Below are 15,892 nucleotides of genomic sequence, written 5' to 3'. Positions count from 1 at the left end.
CAGCCGAGACCTCCGCTGCATCGGTGACTTCATTCAGATTATAACACTGGAGAGTCGCTTCAGTAGTAAGGGAACTTACATCAACCTTGTCGCCAAGTACTTCTTGTGCCAGTTGCTTATAGACTTCACCCTTTTCCTTGACGTCCTTCTTTAAACACAAGGATTATTTCACCAATCCTAGTCCGCCTTATGCTCCGCACAACTGCGCCCAATGGCAATAACGTCTGCGTATTTCGCATCGCCTTTAGATCCTCAGCGTATTTCGCTTCGATAACGAGGGCCTCGCCTGAATTCCTACGTTTCGCTGTTATCGGTTTAGCACTCTCCTTGGGCTCCGTTTTCGGTTTACTCTGTGTTTTCTTATTTCCAACTCGTATCCACGGGTTGCTGTTGCCTTGCGCCCGTAGTTTCCGTAGATGCACTACTTGGTTGGGTTATCCCGTGGCTCCTTTTGCTTGACTTTCTTGGCCTTAGGCTTTGTGTTGGCCTCTCCACTGTTGCCATGTCCTCTTGATTGCGGAGCTTGGTTGATGTCAGCTTTTTAACTCTGGAGGACGGCTGCGTAAGTTACTTTTCCTTTAGCAACCATACGTCTTTTCGCCACGTATTCATCCTTGGAAGGTCCTCTCTTTCGCATCGCGTATCGAATAATATCATCAGATATATTCGCGTTACCTGTGAAGGAAAACACTTTAGTCTGGCACGACTTAGTGTCCCTTTTGCCTTCTACCTTGCCAAGTTGTGCCTTGGTTTTCTTGTAGTCCTGCCTTGCAGCTAGGACTGATTGTCGCAATTTCAGTAGACATGTTTTGAAGATTTGACGGGGTTGGTGGTCTGATGGCTACCGCTTCTGCTTCATAAGCAGAAGGTCATGGGTTCAATCCCAGGCCCGTCCCTTTCCTCGTACTTTGTAGTTGTATAACTTTCACTTGCTTCTATCTTCCATTCTAAATCTATCACACTCAAACTATCCGTTCATAGCAAACGCTAGAACCAGAGACGGACAAGAAACCGTTTCCCTAACGCTTCCATTCTTCCACGCGCATGCCTTTCCTTACGCCTGATACATGGGCAGTCTGCTAACCACAAAAAAGCAAACCTCTCTGCCATGCCTTTCCCACAATCCATACATTCCCGCATGAACTGGCGTAGATGCAGTGGTATATACGGTCTACGTGGGAGCCAGTTCAATGCATCATCAATTCCTCCCCCTTCCCCACATTGGTCTGCATTCTGACGTGGCAGGCACCATTGTCGCTAAAAATAGAAGATCACCAGCACTTATACACTGAGGATGCCTGTTAGTCCCAAGCAGTCATTCGGTTGGTTCCTTGTGTAAGTGCAGCTGATCTGGCGATACTGGAGTAGCATCCACGGGCGACCAATCAAGCTCAAGCTCAAGCTCAAGCTCAGTAGACATGTTTTGAAGACTTTGCTGATATTGCTTCTGCTCTTAACAAAGTCGATGATGACATCAAGTTGCTCAGCAGCTACCAGCTACCGGGAGGTACTCCCTATTGCGATCCATGGCCTCGATTAGTCACAGTCACAGTATCTAGACTTTTTCATTACCGCATGACTTTATCATTATGAGCTTTTATTGGCTTTTATCGGTGAAAGCGATACTACTCAAAGTGGAAGGGAGCAAGGAAAGTAATGAAAGAATATGATGGATAGAATCGCAAGCAAGCGACGAGAGAAATGAATAGAAGTTGAAACACAGAGAACAGACATGGAGGCTCGAACAAAATTCCATCAACATCATGTGTAAAGGTTCGAGTCAATCATCAGCGCCGCCAACGCAGACAGCGCGACATACAAACTCGTTTCGACCACATGATGGCACTAGTGAACGTCAACATACATTGGCACACTAGGCAACGCTAGCGACAAGTGGTAATTTTTGATGGTGACACTAGCGCCAAAGCGTAAAAAGCGGCAAAATGGATGCTCCTATATTCTGATGACAGCGCAGCGTAACAGGAGCATAACGACATACTTTGAAATGACCAGTACAAAGATTTACACACGCTGACAATTTAAGATGAACGTCTGTTCTCTGTGATTGAAAACTAACAGAGGGCCATATATGAACAACACAATCGAAGCGACAAATCGTTGCCTAACGTCCTGGTTGTGAACGGCTAGATGTTGTAGCGTTGGTCACTACTAACACTAGACAGGCAAAAATTTGTCGCCTCGACCTGTTAACTATGGTCTTATCCACTGGTGTACTAAACTGACTCGGTCGAAGAATTTTGACACTAGAGCGGGTCCAGATCACGTGGGGTTCATACGGGAGCGTGCCCCGCTCAAGTGTCAAAATTCTTCGACCGAGTGAATTTATTACACCGGTGGATTAGACCATATTGTTCGGCGGATATTTCAGTTCTATCGATCGGTGGTATATATATATACACACACTTTTGCCCACACTGTTCTCACTTAAGTTGATGTTGGTCGCCTTCTTTCTTGGCGGGAACCTTAGCCGGTTACTGATGGGTCCAGAAGCATTCATTTTCATTTATTTAGTTAACATCTACACAGATAACACTGAATCAACAATTTCACGCCACAATACTCGGTTCGCGGCCGCATCTCTCCATCCTCGGTTCTGCCCCACGCTCGCCAAATCGATACGCACTTGATCCGCCCACCTAGCTCGCTGCGCTCCACGCCTTCTTGTACCAACCGGATCCGAAGCGAACACCATCTTTGCAGGGTTGCTGTCCGGCATTCTTGCAACATGCCCTGCCCATCGTATTCTTCCAGCTTTGGCCACCTTCTGGATACTGGGTTCGCCGTAGAGTTGGGCGAGCTCGTGGTTCATCCTTCGCCGCCACACACCGTTCTCCTGCACACCGCCGAAGATCGTCCTAAGCACCCGACGTTCGAAGACTCCAAGTGCTTGCAGGTCCTCCTCGAGCATCGTCCACGTTTCATGCCCGTAGAGGACTACCGGCCTTATGAGCGTTTTGTACATGGTACATTTGGTGCGGGCGTGAATCTTTTTTGACCGCAGCTTCTTCTGGAGGCCATAGTAGGCCCGACTTCCACTGATGATGCGCCTCCGTATTTCACGGCTAACGTTATTGTCAGCCGTCAGCAAGGATCCAAGGTAGACGAACTCGTCGACCACCTCGAACGTATCCCCGTCTATCGTAACACTGCTACCTAGACGAGCCCTGTCGCGCTCGGTCCCACCAGCTAGCATGTACTTTGTCTTGGCCGCATTCACCACCAGTCCAACTTTTGCTGCCTCGCGTTTCAGGCGGGTGTACAGGTCTGCCACCTTTTCAAATGTTCGGCCGACGATGTCCATATCATCCGCGAAGCAAACAAATTGACTGGATCTCGTAAAAATCGTACCCCGGCTGTTAAGCCCGGCTCTCCGCATAACACCTTCTAGCGCAATATTGAACAACAGGCACGAAAGTCCATCACCTTGTCGTAGTCCCCGGTGGGATTCAAACGAACTGGAGTGTTCGCCTGCAACCTTCACACAATTTTGCACACCTTCCATCGTCGCTCTTATCAGTCTCGTGAGCTTCCCGGGAAAGCTGTTCTCGTCCATGATTTTCCATAGCTCTACGCGGTCGATACTGTCATATGCCGCTTTGAAATCGATGAAAAGGTGATGCGTTGGGACCTGGTATTCACGACATTTTTGGAGGATTTGCCGTACAGTAAAGATCTGGTCCGTTGTCGATCGGCCGTCAACGAAGCCGGCTTGATAACTTCCCACGAACTCGTTTACTACGGGTGACAGACGACGGAAGATGATCTGGGATAATACTTTGTAGGCCGCATTTAGAATGGTGATCGCTCGAAAGTTCTCACAGTCTAACTTGTCGCCTTTCTTGTAGATGGGGCAGATTACCCCTTCCTTCCACTCCTCCGGTAGCTGTTCTGTTTCCCAGATTGTGCCTATCAGCCGGTGCAGACAAATGGCCAGCCTTTCCGGACCCATCTTTATGAGTTCAGCTCCGATACCATCCTTACCAGCAGCTTTATTGTTCTTGAGCTGGTGAATGGCATCCTTAACCTCCCTCAAAGTGGGGGCTGGTTGGTTTCCATCTTCCGCAGTACTGACGAAGGCATTTCCTCCGTTGTCCCGTCCTTCATTGCCTGTGCTCTCAGCACCATTCAGGTGCTCGTCGAAGTGCTGCTTCCACCTTTCGATCACCTCACGCTCGTCCGTCAGAATGCTCCCATCCTTATCCCTGCACATCTCGGCTCGCGGCACGAAGCCGTTGCGGGATGCGTTGAGTTTCTGATAGAACCTACGCGTTTCCTGAGACCGGCACAGCTGTTCCATCTCCTCGCACTCCGTCTCCTCCAGGCGGCGTTTTTTCTCCCGAAAGAGGCGGGTCTGCTGTTGCCGTTTCTGTTCATAGCGTTCCACGTTCTGCCGGGTCCCTTGCTGCAGCATGACCGCCCGCGCTGCATTCTTCTCCTTCAAAACCTCCTGGCACTCCTCGTCGAACCAATCGTTCCGTCGACTCCGTCCCACGTACCCGACGTTGCTCTCAGCTGCATCGTTGATGGCTGCTTTTACTGTTCTCCAGCAGTCCTCAAGAGGGGCTTCGTCCAGCTCACCCTCTTCCGGTAATGCAGCCTCGAGTTGCTGCGCGTATGCCGCTGCGACATCCGGTTGCTTGAGCCGCTCTAGGTCATACCGGGGCGGCCGTCGGTACCGTACGTTGTTAACGACGGAGAGTTTTGGGCGCAGTTTGACCATCACCAGATAGTGGTCAGAGTCGATGTTAGCGCCACGATAGGTCCTGACGTCGATAATGTCGGAGAAGTGCCGACCATCAATCAGAACGTGGTCGATTTGCGATTCTGTCTGTTGTGGTGATCTCCAGGTGTATCGGTACGGAAGGCTGTGCTGGAAGTAGGTGCTACGAATGGCCATATTCTTGGAGGCGGCAAAATCAATTAGTCGTAGGCCGTTTTCGTTCGTCAGCCGGTGGGCGCTGAACTTTCCAATCGTCGGTCTGAATTCCTCCTCCTGGCCAACCTGAGCGTTTAGATCTCCTATGATGATTTTGACGTCGTGGCTTGGGCAACTGTCGTACTCGCGTTCAAGCTGCGCGTAAAAAGCGTCTTTATCATCATCAGTGCTTCCGGAGTGAGGGCTGTGCACGTTTATTATGCTGAAGTTGAAGAACCGGCCTTTGATCCTCAACTTGCACATTCTCTCATTGATCGGCCACCACCCGATCACGCGCCTCTGCATATCACCCATCACTATAAAAGCTGTTCCCAGCTCATGTGTATTGCCGCAGCTCTGGTAGATGGTATGGTTACCTCTAAACGTTCGCACCATTGATCCCTTCCAACACACTTCCTGCAACGCTACGATGCCGAATCCACGGTCCTTCAGCACGTCGGCGAGTATGCGTGTGCTCCCGATGAAGTTGAGAGATTTACAGTTCCACGTACCGAGCTTCCAATCGCTAGTCCCTTTACGTCGCTGTGGTCTTCGCCGATTGTCCCGGTTCGTATTCTCTCGTTGATTATTCGTTGCTTGATTTTTTTACGGCTGGCTTGCAGGGCCTGACACCAACCCCCTAGATTTCCGGAGGAGCCTCTCCTTCATATTCCGCCAGTTGTTTATTTTGGTTGATCATCTCTTATGGGTCCCCCTAAGAACCGCTATCCATCCTTGCTGGAATAGTCACCTTTATGATCCCATGGTTTTATATGCAAACAGGAAGGCCTAAGGTTGCTATAGCCCTTTATGGGGTACTATGTTCAGAGCCGGATCGGCGCAAGTCAGCATCTGAGCCCACTCCCGCCCAGTTGGAATAACCAGGCAACGGATTTAGAACGTGTAGTAGATATAGGTTCCATTATAAATATGCATGAAATAAAATGATCATATATGTCTCGCAAATGTTTAGCGTGTCGGTTGTTAATCCGATATCTGCTATAAAAATAAGGAAGCAGAAAACGATGCCACGTCAAATGATGATGGTATTCTGTCTCTGCAGCAGGATCGTTCGATTATGACTTCGGGGGTGCGATTGTGTTCGGTGAAGTCAAATACTTCGGTGGAGGTCGTTCGGCTTCGGATGGTTCGCGCAACGACGCAATGCAATGTGAATGCGTCTAGCGAGAGTGGGAAAAGAAAGAGAATGTGTGACTACTTCACGTGAGAGCCAGTGGTCTACGAGCGCTTCGATCGGTACCGAAGCGTCGCGCCGTGCCGTCTAGGGTTCGTAGTCACTACCCTGAGACGAAGAAATCAGTCTGTTGGTAAATGTTAGAACGATAAGTTGTACCTTGGCAAGTTTGGAGATAATGGCTTGCATATTGAGAAATTTGGCAGATACCGGCCGGAACAGCGTTACGACAATGGCGTAGTGTACGCTCCCGTAAGTATTGAAGCGATAATTGGTGTAATAATTAAAATGATAAAGTGACCTTAAAAAAAAAAGAGATGAACTGAAAACGGAATGCAGTGGTTATTAAAATGGCGGCCAAGCCACGTGGATTAAAAATTGCTCGGGTGATTTCAGATGGAACTGGTATACGATGAGAATGGAATAAAAGAAAAGGTATGTGAGATCAAATCAATTTGCCTAAAGAGGACAAAGTACTGTGAAGGATGAAAAAAATGTTTTAAATAGAGATACGGGAGCGAGAGGACTCCTTGAAGCATAAATGGAGCGAGAGGTCTCCACCGGAAGCAAAAAAAAAAAAAAAAAAAAAATGAAAATGCTGGAGCGAGAGGTCTCCACCGAAAAAAAAAATAGAATGAAAATGCTGGAGAGAGAGGTCTCCGAGAAAAATAAAATAGCTATATTCGAAAAACGAAACGGAGCGAGAGGACTCCATGGTAAAATAAATGAATTTTTTATACATGCTGGATTGAGAAATCTTCAAGGATGAATGGATAGAATTTAGATTTCATTTGAATTCGATTGGTATTTTATTTTGATTAGATTTGGATTGGATTTGGATTTGAAATGGATTGGATTTGGATTTTAATTGGATTGGATTTGGAATAGTTTTGGATTGGATTTGGATTAGATTTAGATTGTATTTGGATTGGATTTGGATTGGATTTGATTTGGATTGGATTTGGATTGGATTTGGATTAAATTAGTATTGGATTTGAAATAATTCTGGATGTGAATTGGATTTTGATTTGATTTGGATTGGATTTGAATTGGATTTGGATTGGACTTGGATTGGATTTTGATTAGATTTGGATTTTAATTGAATTGGATTTGGATCAAATTTGGATTTGGAGTAATTTTGGATTGGATTGGATTTGGATTGGATTTGGATTTAATTTGGATTTGATTTTAAAAATGTTGGATTAGATTGGATTTGAATTGGATTTGGATTAAATTTGTATTGGATTTGGAATAATTCTGGATTTGAATTGGATTAGGATTGGATTTGGATTGGATTTGGATTGGATTTGGATTGGATTTGGATTGGATTTGGATTGGATTTGGATTGGATTTGGATTGGATTTGGATTGGATTTGGATTGGATTTGGATTGGATTTGGATTGGATTTGGATTGGATTTGGATTGGAATAGTTTTGAATTTTGATTGGATTTGGATTGGATTTGGATTGGACTTGGATTGGATTTGAATTGGATTGGATTTGGATTGGATTTGGATTGGATTTGGATTGGATTTGGATTGGATTTGGATTGGATTTGGATTTGGATTGGATTTGGATTGGATTTGGATTGGATATGGATTGGATTTGGATTGGATTTGGATTGGATTTGGATTGGATTTGGATTGGATTTAGATTGGATTTGGATTGGATTTGGATTGAATTTGGATTGGATTTGGATTGGATTTGGATTGAATTTGGATTGAATTTGGATTGGATTTGGATTTGGATTGGATTTGATTGAACTGGGATTGGATTTGGATTTTAATTGGATTGAATTTGGATTAAATTTGGATTTGGATTATATTTGGATTGGACTTGGGTTGAAATTGTATGGCATTTTTATTGAATTTGAACTGGATTCAGAATGGATTTGGAATTAAATTGAAAAGGATTCAATTTGGACGGATTTTGACTTTGAATTGGATTGGATTTGGACTTGACCGAACGACTTGACTTCGTATTTTTACTAAATCCATGCGGATTTGAAAAAGAAACTTTAGAAAAACTTTCCTCTGGCAAGCATGCTCAACCAAAAAGCGAATGGTATCATAATGGCCACGCTCTCTTTAAATAAATTACCACGCAAATTCTAAGGAGATATACAAACATATTCTGTCGAAAAAAAATATCGAAGAGAGTAGAGGAGGGGAATATTGTAGTAGATATAGGTTCCATTATAAATATGCATGAAATAAAATGATCATATATGTCTCGCAAATGTTTAGCGTGTCGGTTGTTAATCCGATATCTGCTATAAAAATAAGGAAGCAGAAAACGATGCCACGTCAAATGATGATGGTATTCTGTCTCTGCAGCAGGATCGTTCGATTATGACTTCGGGGGTGCGATTGTGTTCGGTGAAGTCAAATACTTCGGTGGAGGTCGTTCGGCTTCGGATGGTTCGCGCAACGACGCAATGCAATGTGAATGCGTCTAGCGAGAGTGGGAAAAGAAAGAGAATGTGTGACTACTTCACGTGAGAGCCAGTGGTCTACGAGCGCTTCGATCGGTACCGAAGCGTCGCGCCGTGCCGTCTAGGGTTCGTAGTCACTACCCTGAGACGAAGAAATCAGTCTGTTGGTAAATGTTAGAACGATAAGTTGTACCTTGGCAAGTTTGGAGATAATGGCTTGCATATTGAGAAATTTGGCAGATACCGGCCGGAACAGCGTTACGACAGAACGTACTCTAAGACCTGCCGTCGTTTTACGGGACGGGGACAGCCTGCGTCATTTGCCCACTCGCCGTGTCGGGCCAGTGTCACCCGACCCTACTAAGGGGGTAGAATGTCTGAATGTTCTGAACATGTCCGGATCCGCATTCATTGCTGCTTTTAAGGCGACATTCGGGATACCATCGGGTCCCGGTGCCTTATTCGACGCGAATGATTTCACGACTTCTGCCAGCTCTTCGTTCGTCACCCTCGCCACTTCTTCTCCTTCATCTGCCGCTTACGGCGCTGAGACAAGGGGCTAATGGGGTAATGCGGGAAGAGTACATCGATTATCGATCGCAGCAGCTCGGAATCTATGGCACCTCTGGTCTTAGCCATTACCTGGGAGGGAGGCACCGATACTACACACGAAATTGGATACAATTATTTTCCAAACTGCAAGATAACTCCAGTTTGCCAACGACAATCAAGGCAGGCTTAGTGAAAATCGCTAGTTTTCATTTGTTGTGTACCTTCAATCTTTCTGGACAAACATTGAAAAAGGGCCACAGTTTTCTATGCGTTTAATTTTCAGTTTTAAAGAAAATAGTAAAAAGAGCCTCATTCCAATACGTCACATTCCATTAGAATAAACGGTGTTCTCGTGTCGTTACTTTTGAATGTGCATGAATTGATTCTAACTCGATTTTTGCTACTTTTGATGAAATGCAAAAATGTGCTTAGGCTAATTACGCGCTTTTATCATGTTTGTCCATTGTTTAAGATCCGGGCTCATAGTGACAGTTCGTGACAGCAAAATCTCGGCTCACTGTGACGTAGAGAAATTTTGTATTGGTTTCTCCCTCCCAGGCCATTACCACTCTGTAGGCGTCACCCCACGGACTCGAGTTGGCACTTTGGCATAGACAATCAAAGCATGCCCGTTTTCGACTCTTTATTTCCTTTTTGAGAGCTAACTTTGCCTCTCTGAATGCTGCACCTTCTCGTGCTTCTGTGCGTGCGTATTGCAATCTTCGTCTAACCCGAAGGCAGATCGCTCGAAGATTTGCAATTGGTTCGCACCACCAGTACATCGGCGGCCTATCCTCTCAGAGAGGGGCTTTTCTCGGCATGGAAGCATCACACTCACGAGATATCACAGAAAACTAGCACCCAACTGCCAGAAACATTGTACAACTAGCTCCGTTAAATCCTTAAATTCTACGCTTTTTTTAAATATGTATCAATTAGAAGAACTAATCATTCCTATTATCTTCATTCCCTATTCCCTCCTACCCTAGGTGAGAACGAAGATGTCGACGAGTACGTGCCACCGCCGGCCGTGGTCATGGGTGGTCGCGAATCGCGAGGCAAGTCCCCTGTAACACCGTCCTACCGAAGGCCCCCGCCGTATGTGTCCCCTTAGAAGCGAGCCAATCGTAGTGCCACCAGCACTGCTAGCACCACAACGTCCATCTCCAGCAACAATAGTTTCAACAACAACAACAACACCAGCAACAGCAATGGAGAACGAAGACCGCCACCGGCACGAAGCTAGACAGGATGAGCACTACGATGGAGCAAAATGAGCGCCTCCTAGAGGCGTACGATCACTCAAATGATGAGATCCGATTTGATGAGTTATCATTCGTGTAGGAAGAAAACAGGAAGGGTCCCGAAATGTTTTATTTTATCTGACGAGAGTTAAGTCTTTCGATAGGGATTCGATTTTTTAGCAAGGAAGGAATGAGGCAGAAGTTTCATATTTTTGTAAAGAAAAGTGAATCAATTTATAGTCATCTAATGGTAATTAAGATTTGAAATTGATCTTTGCATGAAGGATACAAACAAAAAATGAGCACACAAAAACTAGCTTTAGCCGATAAGTTTTGTGTTTAGGTTCAGAAACGAATTGTAAATCCGTTTGTTTTGCCCGGCTCGATTACTCGAATTAAGTTTTAATAAACGTGATTTTTTTACTGAAGATATCGTCTTTCCCCTCTCTCGCCCTATCTTTTGCGGTACGGAACACAGCGAGAGAACCACGCACAATCAATTTTTTTTAGGAAGTTATACCCCCTCAGAAGCAGTGCAGCTGCCTGTTCAAGAGCTTATGATGATAGACGAAAATGTAAAGAATTTCAGTTCGGTTCTCGAAAACAATTGGCTTTTGGTGGAAAAAAAAGTATAGATAAATAGTGTACGTTTAACGAAATCACGCTTAAAATTGATGAGCAGACGAAATATTTGATGTTTTGTTGGGAATAATTATTATGAAGCCGTTGTTTTTTTTTCTAGTCCAGTGTTCTACAAATTTGGAAAAAATGAATTAACATTAATCTGATGCCAATGAACAATGCACACAAGTCGTACTTTATCCAAAGTATCAAAAAATCAGTTGCGTGATGAAATAGCAAAATTAATCATTATGCAACCCAAATGAGTTACCTGGTTTATTACGTATGTATCAATTCAATGTGGAAAAGTAGGCTGTTCCTTGACAGATTGGCATGATGAAAAAAAAAACCTTTTAGGATAATAAATTACTGATAGTAGTTTTTTACAATTTCTAATCGTAATAGGCTGTTTTTCATCACGCCAATCTGTCATTGATCTGCTTACTTTCCTTCATTGAATTGTGAAGTATCGCATTAGTCATTACGCAACTGAAATTTGTTTAACACTGAAATCAGTTGCGTGATGACCATTACGCAACTATTTTGAGGTGAGTGATGAAACACAACAATTTGCAGAAATTTTAAGCTGAATGCATTTCGTGATGATTTCTGATAACCTTATGTGCTCTTCTACGAAATTGCAAAAAAAAAACTCCAGAACTCGATTTTTACAGCACTCGTCGTAATTGTTCAACTCAGCTACCCAAGTAACATGAGTAGCTGAACAATAGTTTATTGAGCTGATATAAGCGCAAGAGTGATTTTTTCAGCTCTTATTCAGCAAAAATGTTCATTGGGTATGCTCGTTGGATAATGGATAATCATTCTTCAACTTGTTGCGTAAACTACTATTACGCGACCAGGTGCATTTATAGGATTTTATAGGACGAGATAATGAGTGCTGTAAAAATTGAGCACTGCACCGAGTTGCGCACTATTATTTTTTTTTTTTTTTTCATATCGTAATCGACTAATAGGGTTTTCTCATAACATTAATCTGTCTAAAAACGGCCTACTTTCCTACACAGAATTATACTGTGTCGTACGAATCTTTGCTTGACTCTTTATTTTCATTACGTAACTCGTTTGATTTGCACAATGAATCATTCCTACAGCACTCGTTGTAATTACGACGTCGTAATCTTGCGTAAACTATTAGGTACTTTGCAGTTTCGTAAAACGCTTCTTGAGGATTTAAAAAAATATATTGAGTTTTGTACTAAACATTCTTGCAATCTTTTAAATGTTTAAAGGTCGTATGCAACGCAAATGAGTTACGTAATGAACTAGAGTTGAGAAATAAATCTCATTACGTAACTGATATCAACTGTGTAATGAACTCTTGCGATACATATAATTCGGTGTACGAAAGCAGGCCGCTTCACAATGGATTAACATGATGAAAACAGCCTATCACGATAAAAAAATACAATACAGTAGTTCGTTGAATAAATTTACGACTCGTGCTAAATTATTATTAATACGAGATGCATTCACCATTACTTTACTATTTCTTAAAATTGTTGTGTAATGATTCATTATGCGACTCTAAACAGTTGTGTAGTGAAAAAATGTTGCGTTATGAAACTGCATAACTCAGTGCAGGAAAGTAGGCTGTTTAATGACAAATTAAGGTGATGAAAAGCAAAAAAATAATAATAATAAATAACAAAAATAAACCACTATAAAACGTCAAGAATTTCGTCCGCTCATCAATGGTGCGTCATAGATATATGCAAGCGTAACACTATTTCTAATAATAGGATGAATCTTCATAAATGTTGTGCAACAGTGGCAGTAAAAAGTGTGATTATTGTAATTTCATAAATTACAAAACGATCAATTAGTTGCAAATATATAACTAAATTAAATGTATCCAGCGATAATGAAAACCATTGAAATTCTAACGGATTTCTTTTTCTGAACGGAACTCAGATCCAGGGAACACAAAGTAGGCGAGAAGCCCGATAGACCAGACTTAAGAACCATTGATCAAGAAGTTTTGGAAACAACAGCTTTTGGGCTGAAAAAGAGGCGCATTTACCTTTAGATACGATACCGTACTTTTGACTCCAGTTTATTGCATAAAAATGGCATTAGTTATGTAGAAGCTTTTCCTCAAACAGCGTTTCTCAACTCATAGATTCAATCATTTTATGTCTGATACATGAACTTAAATCCTCTACAGCAACAAAATTACAATTAGATATGTCTGAAGGCTTCGTTTTTGAATTTTCTCGATGACAACGGTCAATAAACACTGAGTTATGAAATTCACTGAAAAAAAAACCTATTAATTTTGGATATTTTTTTTAAAGCGTTGAGCAGTGTTTAAAATTACGGAGTAAGTAATTATGCAATAGTTGACTCTAAAATACTCACAGAAGTTAACTCGCAGGTTGAGAAATGCTGTATTGCCATAGATACTGAAAATGGCGAACATTTTACAAATTGGTAGGATTTTTTCTGATTTCAGCCCTTTTGGTGCGCACATCTTCAAGGAAACAATAGTAAAAATAAACAAATTTCTAAGGGAAATGCAAGCCTATCTTACAATGGTATTCCTGTACCCATCTACATCCCAAACCATAAATGAGTCTATGATCTCAGTTTTTCAAAACAGAAGCGGAAAATATCAATTTTATAACAAATTTCGAAACTCGCATACACATAACTGCCATAACAACAGAGGAGCAAGAAAGTAAGAAGGAGAACAAATGTAGGTAATCTGATTTTATCCAAACCTTGATGCATTTGATTACAACTTCCAACCGGGAAACAGAACGCGACATTGAGAACTCCTTGAAACCAGAGCCAAACGATTAGTCAGTAAAATCTTTGAAAACATCCGAGCACGTTGGTTTCAAACGACTTGACGAGAATATAGCAATCCACTCTGATGAACAACGATTGTCTAACAAAAACTTAGCAAAACAAATAGTGTTTGTAAAACTATATCGCATCGCCATTTATCGGACAAAGCGAACGCAACTATCAATGTTTCGATGGTTATTTAAAAAAAAATCGTTTCATTGTACATTACTGTCTTCAACTGAATGAATGCTTTAAAAGTTTGACAGTTTCCATTGGGTTTATTTAAGTGTAACTAAGTTAGCAAGCATACGTTTGACCATAAGAGCGCCATCCGTTAGATATTGGAAGTCTAAATTAAGTTTTGGAGCCAAATCGTACATATTCATAGCTTGTACGAAATTTATTATTTCATCAATTATTTAAACTATGACAGCTTAAACACATATTGTACAGCATTACTCTTTCAATTCATTATGTAGAGCGTAATACAATTTATCGATTGTCGTGAACAACAAAAACGTACTTTAAGTATACCAGGAACCGTCTCGATTATCTTCTCCCCGCGATTTTTTCTCATACTACCGATTCTCCTAGGATCATTTCCCTGACTTAATGTCGCCGCCAAGCGAATCTTCTTACGCGGTGCAATTCAGTTCATTATTTAAAATCTTCCAAAACAAAGTCCAGCGAACCAAAACATAATGGGAACGAATGCAACATAAACTGTAGAATATACTCATGCACTGATAGGGGAAATATACAAAGCAAACAATACACTAGTAAGATATAATCAATGCGAAGCGTCAACCTTAAATTAATTTGCGAAAACGGTTAAACAATGCGACAAAACAAAAAATAAATAAAACTAAAACAATACAAAGTCCAACAATTGGAGAGTAAAAACAAATATACCGGATTGAATTACATGAATACATGCAGGAAAAACTGGCGCAAAATATTTGCGGCAGATTGTGCGGGATGAAAAGTGGAAAAGATAACCAAATTGTACATTTTTTTAATAAAACTTAAGAAAAATCTAAACTGGTAGATTTTTGTCTTGTATATCACAAACCGACCAATAGGTATTCATGTTTTCAAAGTGTACGAAAAAGCTTCAAAAGCCTGGCATGTAGAGTGTCATACTGTAATACTCATGTGAAGCGAAATTAATCACAAACAAACCACTTTCTATTACTAACATGTCTCGTCCCACTCCCAGCGGTCTACATAAGAAGTATTTTTCTTAGAATTTCAACAGGGATTTTTTCTAAAAATACTACATGGATTCTCCAAAACCTTTTTTTTCAAAACCTAGTTTTTGTAAAAACTAGTGAATTTACCGAAAATCCACTCAAAGAATTCCTTCATTTATAAATTATTCTAAAACCTTCAAGGGCTCGTCTCTCCAATGATTCTGCCAAAAGCTAAAAGCTTTCCAAGGGTTTTATTGAAATCCTCCTATGAATAACTGAAAATAAGAGACTTTAGGATACATTTTCCGGGCAACAAATCCTCCAGGGAATTTGGCAGGATTTTTTTTTTTCGAAAGATTCTCAACTGATTCTTTAAGTAGTTTCTGCAGGACTTCTCAAATGAATTTCTTAACCTTTTGGGTCGTCGCGCGAATTTTTGTAACGCGAGTAGTCGCGCGTTGTACTTTGTACAACACCCTTGGTTTTGCGAATATCCCAGGAGTCTGACCACTTAGAAATAAAACCAGCGTTGCCAACCTTCCAGGTTTGTCTGGAATATTCCAGATTTTTGAGGCTCCCTTTTTCAAAAATCTGGAGGATCCTGATAAAATTTGAAATGAATTTGTAAGGTTTTGTAAATAATTTGTAATGTTCTCCATGTACGACATAAGCGATCCAGACTTTTCCAGACAAATTTTCAAAATCTTCCAGATTTTTGGAAAATTGACTTGGCATCCCTGAATATAACGTTTTCGGCAAAATTGTTCAGTAGCTTAAGGGTGTCATGTCTACCTATCTCAAGTGATTATTCCTTATGACTCTGGTACCTTTTACTTGTTCGTACCTAAGGAATTTGTGAGCTGTAAATACTGGCTGCCGTAGGCGCATAAGAGAGACTTCCCGA

General features: G+C 42.0%; 1 protein-coding gene across 12 annotated transcripts in view; it reads left to right on the top strand.

Moving 5' to 3' along the window:
* Positions 1-14,836, top strand: part of LOC5577287 — a 570,169-nt gene extending 555,333 nt beyond the window's left edge. For all 12 annotated transcript variants that reach the window (XM_021843494.1, XM_021843492.1, XM_021843491.1 and 9 more), the window contains one exon: positions 10,106-14,836. In XM_021843494.1, coding sequence (XP_021699186.1) covers positions 10,106-10,230 — 125 coding nt within the window. In that variant the 3' untranslated portion in view covers positions 10,231-14,836. The remainder of the gene's footprint in view (positions 1-10,105) is intronic.
* The last annotated feature ends 1,056 nt before the right edge of the window (positions 14,837-15,892 follow it).

The sequence above is a fragment of the Aedes aegypti genome, chromosome 2 (genome assembly GCF_002204515.2).
Source record: "Aedes aegypti strain LVP_AGWG chromosome 2, AaegL5.0 Primary Assembly, whole genome shotgun sequence".
Classification (NCBI taxonomy): domain Eukaryota; kingdom Metazoa; phylum Arthropoda; class Insecta; order Diptera; family Culicidae; genus Aedes; species Aedes aegypti.
The sequence above is the reverse complement of the archived record's forward strand: the minus strand, read 5'-3'. Positions and strand labels throughout refer to the sequence as shown.